Genomic DNA, 17,457 nt, shown 5'->3' with positions numbered 1-17,457 from the left:
TGGCAGGAAAAGGTACAATATAAATGCAAGGTTATTTCTGATGTTTTCAGATTCTCTGAGGTTGTGTAGTCAGTGGTGAGGTTTTTTAGTTTCTGGAAGAAGTAGATTTTGGAAAGTTGCAAATATAACAGAGTTGTTATGGGTGACTTCAACTTCACTAATATTGATTGGCATCTTTAGTGCAAGAGATTTAGGTGGAGCAGAATTCATTAGGTGTGTCCAGGAAGGATTCCCGTCAGAATATGTTGACAGGCCAACTAGAAGAGAGGCCATACTAAATCTGGTACTAGGTAATGAACCTAGTCAGGTGACAGACCTCTCGGAGCACTTTGGAGATGGTGACCACAACTCCCTGATATTAAGCATAGCTATGGACAAAGATAGGAACAGATGAAATGGGGATGTATTTGATTGAGTGAGTGCTAATTACAATGATATTAGGCAGGATCTTGGGAAGAATGGTCTCAGAGAAATCCACAGCAGAAATGTGGAGGTTGTTTAGAGAGCACTCGCATGGGATTCCAGATAGGCTTGTCTCACTGAGACAGTGAAGGGACAGTCATAGTTCACAAGCGAAGTGGAACATCTAGTCAAGATGAAGAAAGAAGCATTAGGAAGCGTGGATCAGATAGAGCCATAGAGTGTTATAAGGTAGCCAGAAGGGAGCTTGAGAAGGGACTTAGGAGAGCTAGAAGGGTACTTAAGAAGGCTTAATGAGTAGGATTAAGTAAAACCCTGAGGGATTCTACACATACGTGAAGAACAGGAGGATGAACATTCAGGTAGGATATCTCAGGGATAAAAATGTGTTTGGAGGTGGAAGAAGTAGCGGAGGTCCCTAATGAATACTTTTCTTCAGTGTTCACCTGGAAGAGGAAGTTTGACAAATGTGAGGTCAGCGTAGAACAGGCTAATATGCTGGAGCATGTCAAGGTTGAGAAAGAGACAGTGTTGGAGCTTTTGAAAAACATTAGGATAGATAAGTCCCCAGGTTACTAAGGGAATCGAGGGAAGAGGTTGTTGGGCCATTGATGATATTGATGATATTCCCTGGCCACAGGAATACTAACAGAGGACTGGAGGGTGCTAATGTTGTTCCTTTGTTCATGATAGGTAATAGGGATAATCCTGGGAATTATAGACCAGTGAGTCTTAAATCAGTGGTGGGTGAACTACTGGAGAGGACTCTTAGAAACAGGATTTATAAGCATTTGGAGAAGCATAGTCTGATAAGGAATAATCAGCATGGCTTTGTGAGGGGTAGATCATGCCTCACAATACTGATTGAATTATTTGAAGATGTGATGAAACAAATTGATGAAGGTAGAGCAGTGCATGTGGTTTATATGTATTTTTAAAAAGGTGATTGACAAAGTTCCCCATATTAGGATCATCCAGAAAGTCATGAGGTATGGGATCCAAGGAAACTTGGCTGTGAGAATTTGGAATTGGTTTGCCCACAGTAGCAGATGGGGCATATTTTGTCTGGAGGACAGTGACTAGTGATGTTCCACAGGGATCTGATCTGGACACCTTTATTTGTCACATACAGCATACAGTGAAATGCATTGTTTGTGCTAAAATCAACACACCTGAGGGTGTGCTGTTTATTAATGACTTGGATGAGGAAATGGAAGTGTGGGTTAGTAAGTTTGCAGATGACACTAAGATTGGTGGTGTTGTGGATAGTGTGGAAGGTTGTTATAGGTTACAAGGGGACATTGATAGGATGCAGAGCTGGGCTGAGAAGTGGCAGATGGAGTTCAATCTGGAAAAGTGTGAAGAGATTCACTTTGGAAGGTTGAACTTGAAGACAGAATACAGGGTGAATGGCAGGGTTATTAGCCGTGTGGAGGTACAGAGGAATCTTGGGTCCAAGTCGATAGATCCCACAAAGTTGCTGTGCAAATTGATGGGATGCTGAATAAACTGTGTGGTGTGCTTGCCTTCGCTTGTCAAGAGTTTTAATTCAAGAGATGTGAGCTAATGTGCAGCTATATTAACCTCTGGTTAGACTGCACTTAAGAGCATTGTGTTCAGTTCTGTCCACCTCATTAGAGGAAGGATATGGAAGCAAAGGAGATTTACCAGGATGCTGCCTGGATTAGAGAGCATGCCTTATGAGAGAAGGTCAAGCAAACTAAGCCTTTTCCTTTTTAAAGGAGAGGTGACTTGATAAAAGTGTGTAAAAAATATTGACAAGAATAAACTGTGCAATACCTTTTCATTCATTGTATCTAAAGTCAATGCTTTCAGTGCTGTTCTATTACCTTCCTATCCATCATCAATATCCCTGCATCTGCTCATGTAGCTTAATGTGAAAAAGACTAAGGAGCTGGTGGTAGACCTGAGGAGAACTAAGGTACCAGTGACCCCTGTTTCCATCCAGGGGGTCAGTGTGGACATGGTGGAGGATTACAGATACCTGGGGATACGAATTGACAATAAACTGGACTGGTCAAAGAACACTGAGGCTGTCTACAAGAAGGGTCAGAGCCGTCTCTATTTCCTGAGGAGACTGAGGTCCTTTAACATCTGCCGGACGATGCTGAGGATGTTCTACGAGTCTGTGGTGGCCAGTGCTATCATGTTTGCTGTTGTGTGCTGGGGCAGCAGGCTGAGGGTAGCAGACACCAACAGAATCAACAAACTCATTCGTAAAGGCCAGTGATGTTGTGGGGATGGAACTGTACTCTCTGACGGTAGTGTCTGAAAAGAGGATGCTGTCCAAGTTGCATGCCATCTTGGACAATGTCTCCCATCCACTACATAATGTACTGGTTGGGCACAGGAGTACATTCAGCCGGAGACTCATTCCACCGAGATGCAGCACAGAGCGTCATAGGAAGTCATTCCTGCCTGTGGCCATCAAACTTTACAACTCCTCCCTTGGAGGGTCAGACACCCTGAGCCAATAGGCTGGTCCTGGACTCATTTCCTGGCATAATTTTCATATTACTATTTAACTATTTATGGTTTTATTACTATTTATTATTTATGGTGCAACTGTAACGAAAACCAATTTCCCCCGGGATCAATAAAGTATGACTATGACTATGACTAACTCCCTGGAGTAGAATATTACTACAGTAATTGAGGAGCTTCCTCCTCCATCCCAGCTCCTGTCTCTCTAGTAGCGGAAGAACTCTACGCTGTGGTCCTTCCCCACCAAATTCTTGGGGTGGTTGTGTCCCTCCTGCAGCCCAGAATGTGCTAGTCAGCGGCATTCCTCCACGGACATTTCGATGTGCTCTCAGATGAACAAGTTTTGGTCAGACCAAGGTGTGTCTTTCTCCAAGTTTATGATCTGCCAGCAGCACTTGATGCTCCTCTCCTTGTGTGTCCCTGGGAACAGCCTGTAGATCAGAGAGTCCTCTCGTGTAAGCTCATGAGAGGCATAAATAGAGCGAACAGCTATCACCTTTTTCCCAGGGGTGGCATTGGTCAGTACCAGAAAATACTTATTTAAGATGAGTGTGGGAAAGTTTAGGGGATATGTCAAAAGTAAGTTTTTTCTTACCACTCTCTGTGTAAGTGCCTGGAAAGCACTGCTGGGAATGCTGGTAGGGGCCGATACACTCTAGGGACATTTAGGAGAGTCTGAGGTACATGGATGTAAGAAAATGGAGGATTATAGGCTGTGTAAGAGGGATAGCTTAGATTTATTATGGAGTAGGTTTATATAATTTGGCAAAACATCCTGGGCCGCTGGGCCCATACTCTGTGGTACTGTTCCATGTTCCACAACACCTCACACTTGCTTCTAGCATATGGGTTTTCTGATTAAATTCCTTTCATAGATAAAAGCTCCACATTGAAAAATGTAAACCAGGGTGTTTCTGCTTGCAGTGGAATCTGTAACAAGGGGACAAGATAAGGTGATTAACGAATGCATCTGGGAAATTAGAAATAGCTCATCCAGAGAGAGCTCAGACTGAAACTAAAGTGATGTGGTGAGCAGTTTTTAATGGGCAGGTGGACTGCACTTGTGTGATGTGAAGGTCTGGGATTCCCTAAATCAGAAGCATTGATTAGCATGTTGATACAGCCATTCCAACAGCAGCTTGGCAAAAACCAGGATAGGTCTCGGAGTGGTTGGCAATTTGAACACTCCTTTACATGGTATGTTAACCATTGGACTCCCTGTAATACAGGCATACAACCAGGCCCACAATGCCCTCTTCTCATCTCTGCCATCAGACAGGAAGTAGAGGAGCCTGAAGACCCAACCTCAAGCCTCCAACAACAGCTTCTTTCCCACTGCTATTATGCTCTTGAACTGACCTGATTTAGCAGACTCTGGAATGGTGGTGCACTGTTCTACTGTGCAGCAACACCTGCACAAATATGACATTCATGGAAGAGTCATCAGAAGAAAACCTTTCCTGCATCCTCACCACAAAATTCAGTGTCAGAGGTTTGCAAAGGAACATCTAAACAAGCCTGATGCGTTTTGGAAACAAGTCCTGTGGACTGATGAAGTTAAAGTAGAACTTTTTGACCGCAATGAGCAAAGGTATGTTTGGAGAAAAAAGGGTGCAGAATTTCATGAAAAGAACACCTCTCCATCTGTTAAGCACGGGGGTGGATCGATCATGCTTTGGGCTTGTGTTGCAGCTAGTGGCATGGGGAACATTTACTGGTAGCGGGAAGAATGAATTCAATTAAATACCAGCAAATTCTGGAAGCAAACATCACACCGTCTGTAAAAAAGCCAAAGATGAAAAGAGAACAATTCTGCTAGATGGAGCAGAGTGGTGGTAGAGGGGAGCTGATTGGGTCTGGAGTCCAGGGAGAGGCGTTGAGCTTTGAGACCTTCCTGATGGGGGATGGAGGTGTGTGGGGACTGGACATCCATGGTGAGGATAAAGCGGTGGGGGCCAGGGAACTGTCTTCTCCTATCATTTTGGATCTCCCCTCCCCCTCCAACTTTCAAATCTCTTACTAGCTCTTCCTTCAGTTAGTCCTGACGAAGGGTCTCGGCCTGAAACGTCGACTGTACCTCTTCCTAGAGTTGCTGCCTGGCCTGCTGTGTTCACCAGCAACTTTGATGTGTGTTGAAAGATGAAAAGAGGGTGGCTTCTACAACAGGATAATGAACCTAAACACATCTCAAAATCCACGATGGGTTGCCTCAGGAGGTGCAAGCTGAAGGGTTTGCCATGGTCCTCATAGTCATTGAGAATCTGTGGATAGACCTCAAAAGAGCAGTGCATGCAAGACATCCCAAGAGTCTCACAGAAGCCTTTTGCAAGGAAGCGGGGGAATGTCGACTCAGGCCATGAGAGGCCTGCGTCAGGCATTTTCATGCCGTACAAGGCGCAGATTGGAAGTCTGTGTGGGGCGCCACTCCTCGCACAGACACAAGAGTAATGTGTGATTAAGTGCCTTGCTCAAGGACACAAACATGCTGCCACAGCTAAGGCTCAAACCAGCAACCTTGAGATCACTAGACGAATGCCTTAACCACTTGGCCACGTGCCCAACACAGGGAAGAATGGGCGAAAATCCCCCAAACAAGAACTGAAAGACTCTTAGCTGGCTACAAAAGTGTTTACAAGCTGTGATACTTGCCAAAGGGGGTGTTACTAAGTACTGACCATGCAGGGTGCCCAAACTTTTGCTTTGGGCCCTTTCCCTTTTTTTGTTATTTTGAAAATGTAAAAGATGGAAATAAAAAAGTTTTCTTGCTTAAAATATTAACAAAATGTGTCACCTTTAACTTTATGCCTTTTGGAAATCAGTTCAACTTCTACTCGCTTAGCTATTCACAGTAACAGAAATTTTGACCAGGGGTGTCCAAACTTTTGCATGCCACTGTATAAAGTTAAATTAAATATGTAGTTCAAAAGGAGAGAAGGAATGTACTGAAGAAGTGTTCATGGGTTCAATATCCATTCAGAAATCAGGTGGCAGAGGGGAAGAAGCTGTTCCTGAATCACTGAATGTGTGTCTTCAGGCTTCTGTACCTCCTACCTGATGAGAAGAGAGCATGTCCTGGGTGATGGGAATCCTTAATGATGGATGCTGACTTTTTGATGCATCGCTCCTTGATGATGTCCTGGAGGCTAGTGCCAATGATGGAACTGGCTCAGTTTATAACTCTCCACAGCTTATTTTGATCCTGTGTAGTGACCCCCCCTCCATACCAGACGGTGATGCAGCCAGTTAGAATGCTCTCCACGGTACATCTGTTGAAATTTGCGAGTGTCTTTGGAGACATATCAAATGTCCTCAAACTCCTAATGAAATATAGCCGCTGTTGCTCCTTCTTTGTAATTGCATCAATATGTTGTGTCCAGGATAGATCCTCAGAGATGTTAAGACCATAAGACCATAAGACAAAGGAGCAGAAGTCGGCCATTCGGCCCATCAAGTCTGCTCCACCATTTTATCATGAGCTGATCCATTCTCCCATTTAGTTCCACTCCCCCGCCTTCTTACCATAACCTTTGATGCCCTGGCTACTCAGATACCTATCAATCTCTGCCTTAAATACACCCAATGACTCGGCCTCCACTGCTGCCTGTGGCAACAAATTCCATAGATTCAACACCCTCCGACTAAAAAAATTTCTTTGCATTTCTGTTCTGAATGGGCGCCCGTCAAGTCATGCCCTCTCGTACTAGACTCCCCCATCATGGGAAACAACTTTGCCACATCCACTCTGTCCATGCCTTTTGACATTCGAAATGTTTCTATGAGATCCCCCCTCATTCTCCTAAACTCCAAGGAATACAGTCCGAGCGTTCAAACGTTCCTCATATGTTAACCCTCTCATGCCCGGAATCATTCTAGTGAATCTTCTCTGTACCCTCTCCAACGTCAGCACATCCTTTCTTAAATAAGGAGCCCAAAACTGTCCACAGTACTCCAAGTGAGGTCTCACCAGCGCCTTATAGAGCCTCAACGTCACATCCCTGCTCCTATACTCTATTCCTCTAGAAATGAATGCCAACATTGCATTTGCCTTCTTCACCACCGACTCAACCTGGAGGTTAACCTTAAGAGTATCCTGCACAAGGACTCCCAAGTCCTGTTGCATCTCGGTGTTGACACCCAAGGCCATAAAACTGTTCATCCTTTCCACTTCTGATCCCTTGATGAGTACTGGTGTGTGTTACCCATTCTGAGATCATCTGGAACATATCCTCTTTTCATTGCTATGTCTGGGGAGGAGGTGCAGGAGCCCGAAGATCCACACATAGTAAATCTCAAACAGTTTAATGCTGTTTGTCATGAGGTTTTGGAATATCCCATGAGCCTATGAACACTACCCTATTCTTCCTTTTATGGTACTATTTATTTATGTAATTTACACTCAGTGGCCATTTTATTAGGTACCTCCTGTAAAGTGGCCAGTGAGTGTATGCCTGTGGTCTTGGGCGTGGTAACTCATCCACTTCAAGGTTTGATGTGTTGTGTGGTCAGAGATGCTCTTCTGCTCACCACTACGGTAACGTGTGGTTATTTGAGTTACTGTCACCTTCCTGTCAGCTTGAACCAGTCTGGTCATTCTCCTCTGATCTCTCTCATTAACAAGGCATTTTTGCACACAGAATTGATGCTCACTGGATGTTATTTTTTTTCTTACCACACCAATCTCTGTAAACTCTATGTGAAAATCCCAGGAGGACAGCAGTTTCTGAGATACTCAAACTACCCTGCCTGGCACCAACAATCATTCCACATTGCTTCCCCATTCTGATGCTTGGTCTGAACAACAACTGAAACTCTTGACCATGTCGGCATGCTTTTATGCATTGAGTTGCTGCCACATGATTGGCTGATTAGATATTTGCATCAATGAGCAGGTGTACAGGTGTACCCAATGAAGTGGCCAATGAGTGTATATCTACCATGAGGGAGTAGGTACAGGAGCCTGAAGACCCACAGTCAATATCTTAGGAACAACCTCTTCCACTCCACCAACAGGTTTCTGAATAGTCCATAAAGCCATGAAGATGATCTCATTATTCATCTTTTGCATTATTTATTGATTTTGTAGCTGACAGTAATATTTATGTCCTGCACTGTACTGCTGCCACAAAACATCAATTTTCACAACATATGTCAGTGATAATAAAATCTCTCCCACTCGTCCAACGTGACTTTGGCAGAGTTTCAAGCGAGGTCTCAGGTGGAACTGTAAACAGGGTGTCCAAGAATACTAATGGTACTCAATCAGAAACTTCCGTGCAGAGGCCTGGTTGCACCAGGTCCAATGTTTTATTGGCTACTGACAGTGATGACACAACAGGAGGCAGCTCCCCTGGGCTGTAAAAAATCCAAACAAAAGGCTTTAACCAGATCTCAGGAGGAAACACGCAGCACACAGATTCTTTTGTGTTGCAACATTTACTTAAGACGATAATAATATTACATGGAACAAAGTACACAAGTTCTAAACCAATAGACATACATCTGCAGCTGAAACTGTTCATGGAAAGATAAATAAATACTAAGAATCCAATTTTTTTGCAGCCTGCTGAAACCTGCACTGCTCCTTCCTGGTATTAGACATTTAAGACAAAAGTAGACATACTGCCTGCAAAATCACTTGGCTATATTACCAGAGCTGAACCCAGTGAGCGAGTTCTATGAATTACAGGCAAACTGTTGAAACCCTCTCATTGCTGATGTGTATCCTCTGCTTCTAAAACCTGGAACCTCACAAAAGTATCAACACTTTTTTAAAAACTGCACAAACAGGACAGTCAGAAATGGCATGTAACTTAGCCTAGAAAATACAGTAGTCAGTCAGCTGCTCAAGCAATGTCTGTGAAGATGGTGAAGGATTTGGCCTTTCAATCCCAGGCCCTTTATTAGTGGATCTGTGCTTGAAGCAGTCTGTTTTCTCCACAGCTGCTGTACAGTAAATCTCCCTTCATGCAGTACCTGCAAATGCTACAGGAGCAAATCCAGAGACACAAGAGATTCAGCAGATGCTGGAAATCTTGAGCAATACACACAAAATGCTAACCCAGCAGGTCAGGTAGCATCTATGGAGGGGAATAAACAGGTGACATTTTGGGCCAAGCCTCTTCATTAGGAGTCTGAAGTCTTGACTGTTTATTTCCCTCCATAGATGCCGCATGGCATTCTGACTTCCTCCAGCATTGTCTGGGTGGTGTTAATCCAGGTTGGGTTAAATACCAACCCATTAACCACACTCAGAGCAAGACCAGCAGCAGTGTAAAGCTCCCTCCACACTGCCCACCAAATCCCTTTAAATTAAATCCTATTAAATTAAAATAATCCCATTTTAAATTAACATGGAGATGTGGGGATAATTGCAGAGGAGCGGATGCAATCTTGTTGGGATGTCAAAAACAGGGCTGTACAGCGCTAGAGTCACACTTCACCTTCACTACACTGTGGGGTTTCATCGCGCCCCTCGACTTGCGCATGTGTTAAGACTCCTTGGTCTGTGTTTCAGGTGGGTTATTGACATCGCTACATGGACCGTCTCTTTTTGGAACATGATTTGCATCAGCTCATCGGTGAAGTGCAGTTAGGGTGCCCTGAGGACGGTCCTCCACACTCCCAGTGGATGGGATTTATGGATCTCCTGTTGAGCTCTTGGGTCTCCCTGTGGAGAAAGCAGACTCCGGCCTTGTCTTCCTGAACCCAAAACCGTTCCTCTCTCCACAGTTGCTGCCTGCCCTGATGAGCAATTCCATGATCCCTGCTTTCACTTTTGAACCACTTGCCTCGCTCTTGGAGATGTGCAAAAGGGAGCAACAGAAAATACGGAAAATAATTCCTGTTTTTCAAGCAGATGGTTTCCTCAATTCCAAGTCATTGGGTGTATTTAAGGCAGAGATTGATAGGTATCTGAGTAGCCAGGGCATCAAAGGTTATGGTGAGAAGGCGGGGGAGTGGGACTAAATGGGAGAATGGATCAGCTCATGATAAAATGGCAGAGCAGACTTGATGGGCCGAATGGCCAACCTGCTCCTTTGTCTTATGGTCTTATGGACCTAGGCCTTCACTTCTCCAGGACTGCCTGAAGTCCTTAAATTTCCCAGGAGAAAAATAAAAGGGCATTTAAAAATTAAAAAACATTGGAGCTGGAGAATATTCAACAGCTCAGACAGACACCTTGGTCGGCACAGATATCGAGCCTGTTTCTGTGCTATATAATTTCACAATTATTCAATTCAAGTCATTTACCTTGGTAAGACTGAAATGGAATGGATTTATCTGATGGCCAGTAGTGCAAACGGAATACTCAATGGCAGGAATCATTGTTGAAAAAAAAATCACTAGGAATATGTAACACAAGATCAGGATGATGGGAATGTCTTCAGTATTTTCAAAGATCAGCAAAAGAAGATGTTCAATAATATCTCTCACACAAGCCCAAAGGATCCAAAATTCATGGACGTACATGTGGGATCAGAACCAGATTCACACCACTGACCACTTTAACCCAGATGTTGTGATAGCAAAGGGGCAGCTAGAATGTGGATTCCCATTTACAGGGGCACAGAGTTGGGCAAATTTGGCCCTCTAAAGAAAATTAGCACCAACAAAAATGATATAAAGCAACACATAAGTGTTTGGAATATGTGTACCAAATAACACTGGACAACAATTTTTTTTCAAAAGTGTTGCTTCCTCAGAATTGTTTTTTGTTTATGATAGACTGCTTGACGATGAACACAAACATAATTTCAGACTATTTGTATCATGTAGGAATTTGGAGAAACAACAAATTAACTTTTATTGAATATAATGTATTTAATTGCATAAAGGTGTTGATGCTTTGCAATAGTTCAACTAAGTTAAAAATATTTTGTTGCCCTGGTATCTTTTCTCCATGACCGCAATGTCCTGGTGAAACCTTTCACCATGCTCATCACTAACAGCACCAAGACTTGCAGGAAAGAAGTCTAAGTGGGAATGCAGAAAATGAATCTTTAGTGACATGTTGCATTTCATGGTTTTATATGCCTGAAGCATGCTTTGAACCAGCTGCATGTAGTTTGGTGCTCTGTAGATGCCGAGAAAAATTTCAACAACTTCCTTGAATGCCTTCCATGTGATTTTCTCCAGTGATTTGTGGACCAACAAAAATGCTTTGCTTAATCTTGGCATCAGTTATTCTGGGAAGCATCTGTCTCAAATATCAAAATCCTTCACAGAAATTTTTGTGCCTGGTGATAGCAAATTCCATCCTTACAGTACTGAGCAAGAGGATTCGAGTACAGGAGCAGGGAGGTACTACTGCAGTTGTACAAGGCCTTGGTGAGACCACACCTGGAATATTGTGTGCAGTTTTGGTCCCCTAATCTGAGGAAAGACATCCTTGCCATAGAGGGGGTACAAAGAAGGTTCACCAGATTGATTCCTGGGATGGCAGGACTTTCACATGATGAAAGACTGGATCAACTAGGCTTATACTCATCGGAATTTAGAAGATTGAGGGGGGACCTTATTGAAACGTATAAAATCCTAAAGGGATTGGACAGGCTAGATGCAGGATGATTGTGCCCGATGTTGGGGAAGCCCAGAACGAGGGGTCACAGTTTGAGGATAAAGGAGAAGCCTTTTAGGAACGAGATGAGGAAAAACTTCTTCACACAGAGAGTGGTGAATCTGTGGAATTCTCTGCCACAGGAAACTGTTGAGGCCAGTTCATTGGCTATATTTAAGAGGGAGTTAGATATGGCCCTTGTGGCTAGAGGGGTCAGGGGGTATGGAGGGAAGGCTGGGGCGGGGTTCTGAGTTGGATGATCAGCCATGATCATACTCAATGGCGGTGCTGGCTCGAAGGGCCGAATGGCCTACTCCTGCACCTATTTTCTATGAACCCAATAATTATTACTAAAACCTGTCCTGCCATGCAGCAGTTGCGCTGCCTAAGCATGCCCACGCCTGGACAAGATAGGAAACTTTCCAGCTTACATTGCAGGCAACATTTTGATTGACTTGAATTATGAATTGAAATAATAAACATAAGCTTTTTAAAAAAATGGTGCGTGATAGGGAAATCTCATGGTGATTTTCATGATCAGTAGCCCAAAGTTCATAAGATACACCTAAAGGTATTCAGGAAGCAAAATCTTTGTTGTCCAGTGTAATATGGAAATCAAAATAAGTTATAAACGTAGATTGGTGCAACATCCATGAGCAGTCTGTCCAGCACAGTTGAATCTGGAGGTGGTGATGATGGTGATGAAGTGTTTATTGAAGGAGCAGACCAAGAAGGACTTAGTTCAGATGTTATGTTAGAAATTGAAGGACATCAGGAGGAAGAATCTGCACAGCCTTCAGACGAAGCTGATATTCCATCCACTAGCCAGGATCCTCCTCCTAGTTCAGCTGATGCTGCCATCACACAGCCTAAACCTTTGGGAAGAGTACAACTTTATCCACAGATGGGGAGAATTGCAGCTCGAGGGTGACAATACATTAGCCGAAGAGGTATGAACCTTTCAATGGGAGGAAGAAGAGGCATAAACAGAGGGAATCATAGTTGAAGAACATGTACCTAGGTGAAGCATATTGATCTCTAGTCATTGGTTTGGCTCCTTGTTAAATAAAACAAATTTTTGAACTTCCAACAATTGTGGGTTCCTGTCCTGTTAGTCTTTTTCCATGGAAAAATAAAATGCTTTCCTTTTTTAAAAAAAGTTAGATTGTAGCTTTGAAATTGCAGACTGCAATATGGAGACAGCAAGCTGTTGGTCTCCCCTCTCGTCTATTGCAGGAGTGATACCTCTCTCTCCCACTCTCGTGAGGGAGCGGGCCTGTTGAGACATTGAAGTGCTGGGATGGACAGTGGTTTTTGATGGACTCATGGTTGCTGGAGGATTTACTGCTTGGTGGGGTGTGAGGGGTGATGCTTTTGCCGGAGCAAGTGGGGGGAGAGTTAATGCTTTTGCTGCTGCTTGTGCTTGGGAGGGGGAGGGGGGCTTTGAGGATCTTATGTTTCTGTCATACAGTCTTATTTTGTTTCGCGGATGTCTGTGGAGAAAAGGAATTTCAGGTTGTATGCTGTATACATTCTCTGAAATTAAATTGAACCTTTGAACCACTGAACCATCTGCCTGTCCCCCCCCCCCCCCACCTGGATCCACCTATCACCTGCCAACTCCTGCTCCACCTCTTTATGTTGGGCATCTCCCCTCTATCTTTCAGTCCAACAAAGGCTCTTGACCCAAAACAGCATCTGCAGTCTCCTGAGTGACAGTTCACTGAAGGGGCTAATGGGAACACGAGGAGAATAAGAAATGAGATTAACATTGGAGTTGTGTAAATGGGTCAGTCTGGATTCAATGGGCCACAGTGCCTATTCCATGTTGCATTCTCTATGAGACTATGGATTGCTGCTGACTTCTTCTGGGCAGTGTCTTTACAAGAAAGGTCACCCCAGTCATTATCACTACTCTTCAGAGATTGTCTGCCTGGCGTTAGTGGTCTTGCGATGTGCACCAGCTGCTCATACGATATCCACCACCTGTTCCCATGGCTTCACGTGACCCTGATCAGGAGGCTAAGCAGGTACTACACCTTGCTCGAGGGTGACCTGCAGGCTAGCGGAGGGAAGGAGCACCTTACACCCCCTTTGGTAGAGATGTACCTCCATCCCACCACCCAAGTAGGCAGTGTAGGCTTCCCAAAATACATGTACTCATGTGGCTATTAGCGTTTTCCTTCTCTACTCTGAGTTATTTCTTAACAGGAAATATGCCTGTTCACTCAGTGAAATTACACTGAGTGCGCTAATTCCACTCTTCCTTCGAGTTGGGGGAGGGGCTCAGAGAAGAGAGCAGCTGGTCTCCCACTCTCGTGAGGGAGCGGGCCTGTTGAGACGTCGAAGTGCTGGGATGGACAGTGGTTTTTGATGGACTCATGGTTGCTGGGGGATTTACTGCTTGGTGGGGTTGTGAGGGGTGATGCTTTTGCCGGAGCAAGTGGGGGGAGAGTTAATGCTTTTGCTGCTGCTTGTGCTTGGGAGGGGGAGGGGGGCTTTGAGGATCTTATGTTTCTGTCATACAGTCTTTGTTTTTATTTCTTTCTCTCTGTTTTGTCGATGTCTGCGAAGAGCAAGGATTCCAGGTTGTATACTATATACATTTTCTGATATTAAATTGAACCATTGATTTGGTACACATATTCCAAGCACACATTACGTATTGCTCCATATTATTTGTCTTTGTGCTGATTTTCTTTGAATAAATTTGAGTCCACAGGAGAGAAGACACCAACAGATCTTCCTGCATCCGATGCCGTTTAACTCTCCTGCCTGCCTCAGGGCTGGTTCACTGAACAATGTGACTGGCCTCATAATAGGCATCCATCTTGCAGGGCAGCAGAGGGCAGGCACAGGTAGTCAGGGAAGGAGGTGGAGGAGGCGATAGACGGAGGGGTTGAGGAAGGGGAAAAATAGAAGTGGTAAAAAGAGAGGTGGGGGAAAAGAGGTGGGGAAGAGAGGGAAGGGGTGCAAGAAAAATGGAGGGAGAAGAGAAAGGATAGTAGTGTAGAGAGGGGGCGTTATTAGAGAACTGGCTTGAGGTTGGCATCATCTGCATGAGAACTGGTCCCACGTCATTTTCTAAGTTAATGACCTAGGATTAATTGGAGGGAGAGTCTCCTGGGATCAATGAGGTCTCTGTTTATATGTCAGGCTGTGTGTGTTTCATTGAGCTGCAAGCCGGGGGCTGCCCAGGAACACAGCATGATTCCTCATCAATCCCTCAGCAAACTGTGCAGAAAAAAAATTGACAAGTGATAATGCCTCTCGACAAGAGTGTGTCATTTGCAGCAGTCTTAAATCAATGTGGTGACCTTCACCACCTCAGGCTGGGTGAGTGGGCAGATGCAGTTTAATGTGGATAAATGTGAGGTTATCCACTTTGGTGGTAAGAACAGGAAGGCAGATTATTATCTAAATGGAGTCAAGTTTGGAAAAGGGGAAGTACAATGACATCTAGGTGTTCTTGTACATCAGTCACTGAAAGCAAGCATGCAGGTACAGCAGGCTGTGAAGAAAGCTAATGGCATGCTGGCCTTCATAACAAGGGGAATTGAGTATAAGAGCAAAGAGGTCCTTCTGCAGCTGTACAGGGCCCTGGTGAGACCACACCTGGAGTACTGTGTGCAGTTTTGGTCTCCAAATTTGAGGAAGGACATTCTTGCTATTGAGGGAGTGCAGCGTAGGTTCACAAGGTTAATTCCCGGGATGGCGGGACTGTCATATGTCGAAAGATTGGAGCGACTGGGCTTGTATACTCTGGAATTTAGAAGGCCGAGAGGGGATCTTATTGAAACATATAAGATTATTAAGGGATTGGACACGCTGGAGGCAGGAAGCACGTTCCCGCTGATGGGTGAGTCGAGAACCAGAGGTCACAGTTTAAGAATAAGGGATAGGCCATTTAGAACGGAGTTGAGGAAAAACTTTTTCACCCAGAGAGTGGTGGATATATGGAATGCTCTGCCCCAGAAGGCTGTGGAGGCCAAGTCTCTGGATGCTTTCAAAAAAGAGATGGATAGAGCTCTTAAAGATAGTGGAATCAAAGGTTATGAGGATAAGGCAGGAACTGGATACTGATTGTGGATGATCAGCCATGATCACAGTAAATGGTGGTGCTGGCTTGAAGGGCAGAATGGCCTACTCCTGCACCTATTGTCTATTGTCTCAGGAGACCCCAAGCAGAATGCTGGATAGTTTGTTTGGAACCACAGTCCAAGTCAACCATCTCCCTGGGCACCAGGGTGAATATGTCGCTGTGGCTGGTGCTAGGATGACAGAGCTCCTTCACTTCAGCTTCACACCGTTTCACAAGCCTGAAATCAAGGACACCTCCTCCAGCCCCTCCCTTACAACACTGGTGTGCCAGTGTTGCTGCAACCCAGGCTTGTCCGCCACTTCCGACTCGGTGGCATTGAAGGTGGCACAATACATGCCCACAGAGAGCTAAATGAAGACTGGCAGCAGGGTGGACAAATGACTCAAGCAGGAAGTTGTGCATGTGGCCAGAAAGGAGATGCAGAGTATCACTGCCCCATTCAGTGACCCAAACTGCAACCTGGCAGGAGAAATGGACAACTTGGCATTTAGGAAGAAAGTCAAGTGTGGACATCATGAACCGACAAACAACACAGATGTTAACGGACTTGCTGCATTTTTCTGTTACTTTCATACATGTGCACACACTCACTCACACAGCAACACCACATTGTTATGACTTTTTAACTCCACGCTCTCGATTTGATCATTGACCTTCACTGGCTCGGCACTGGGTCGGGACTTCCTTCCTCAGTCAGGGTTTTGAAGTGCAGGGACAGGGCCTCCTCCTCGGGGCTCGCTGAACGTTTCCACTCGTTGCGGGTCAGTATGTAAGTGACCAGAAACCCGAAGCAAACCAGCACCAGCCCCAGGGTGTTCGCCAGGATTCCTTGGGGGTCAAACTTAGAGTATGTGTCTCTGCAAGGGAAACAATTAAATTGATCCTTAATCATGAAAAACTGGTTCGTAGGAACAAAACAGGATCAGTATAGATTGGGTGCTTACATTTTGCCACTGGTTCAGCAGCTAGTGGGCCTGTATGTTTCTATGATATTGTCTGGTAGAGAGCTTTTTACCCTGGTTGCTTCAACCCAAGACTTATTCCCCCAGATCACCCCACTCCAATGTCCCTGCATCATACATTGTTCTCTTTCTCATGGATAATTAGAAGGCAAGCAGAGTTATAATTACCCAGTGTCTAAACTCTCCATCTCAGCACCAACAACTCCACAAATGAGAAACTGGCAGAGAAAATGAAGAAACCTTCACAACAATGGAAATTCTTAGGGTAGGGATGGTTGGTGTATTGGTGTACTGTTGGCCAGAACTATCCTATGGATATCTCAGTGAAACAATGAGTGAAGAGAGAGTCACACAAATTTCATGTATGAATGGGTTAATCTGGGTTAGATCATGCTGGCAGTCCATTTCTAGGTGAGGTCACACCCAGTGGAAAATTGGGCACGTGCATACAGAGCTCACCGTGGCATTGTCTGATACAATATCGGCAGTGAGGACAATCACTTTCCCCTCACCACTCACTCCCCTCCTCACCAACACAAGTTGGAGCTCCAGGTTCACCATAAGAAAACAAAGGGTGTATTTCTCTGAAAGTACAGCTGCAACAAATGCATTGATCAAACACACTGCGTGACTCTGAGAATCGTTAAACCTGAGTGTATAAGTGGGTAATTGTCCAGTCGCTGGAGCTCCATTCACAGTCAGCTGAAGCCACAATACAGGTAGATGGAGCCAATCATATGAGATCCAAGTCATATTTTAAATTAAATCAAAATGTACATTCTGTACAAGTGAGGAACTTTACATTTTCTTCATTTAATCTGCCTTACTGAAGGGTTTGCTCCTCCTTGGGTTGGGGAGTAGGGGTAGTCCCACCCTGGCCAGTGGTCACAAGGACAAGATGGGGGAATGGG

The 17,457-nt window shown here is 44.6% G+C and overlaps 1 protein-coding gene across 2 annotated transcripts in view; it reads right to left on the bottom strand.

The window, feature by feature from the left end:
- Nucleotides 1-8,326: 8,326 nt before the first annotated feature.
- The window catches only part of LOC134340508 (transmembrane ascorbate-dependent reductase CYB561), a 30,286-nt gene continuing 21,155 nt past the window's right edge, over nt 8,327-17,457 (bottom strand). For both annotated transcript variants that reach the window (XM_063037823.1, XM_063037822.1), the window contains exon 6: nt 8,327-16,441. In XM_063037823.1, the coding sequence (XP_062893893.1) occupies nt 16,240-16,441 (202 nt within the window). In that variant the 3' untranslated portion in view covers nt 8,327-16,239. The remainder of the gene's footprint in view (nt 16,442-17,457) is intronic.

This window comes from Mobula hypostoma, chromosome X1 (genome assembly GCF_963921235.1).
Source record: "Mobula hypostoma chromosome X1, sMobHyp1.1, whole genome shotgun sequence".
Lineage (NCBI taxonomy): Eukaryota > Metazoa > Chordata > Chondrichthyes > Myliobatiformes > Myliobatidae > Mobula > Mobula hypostoma.
This window is presented reverse-complemented; position numbering and strand designations above follow the sequence as displayed.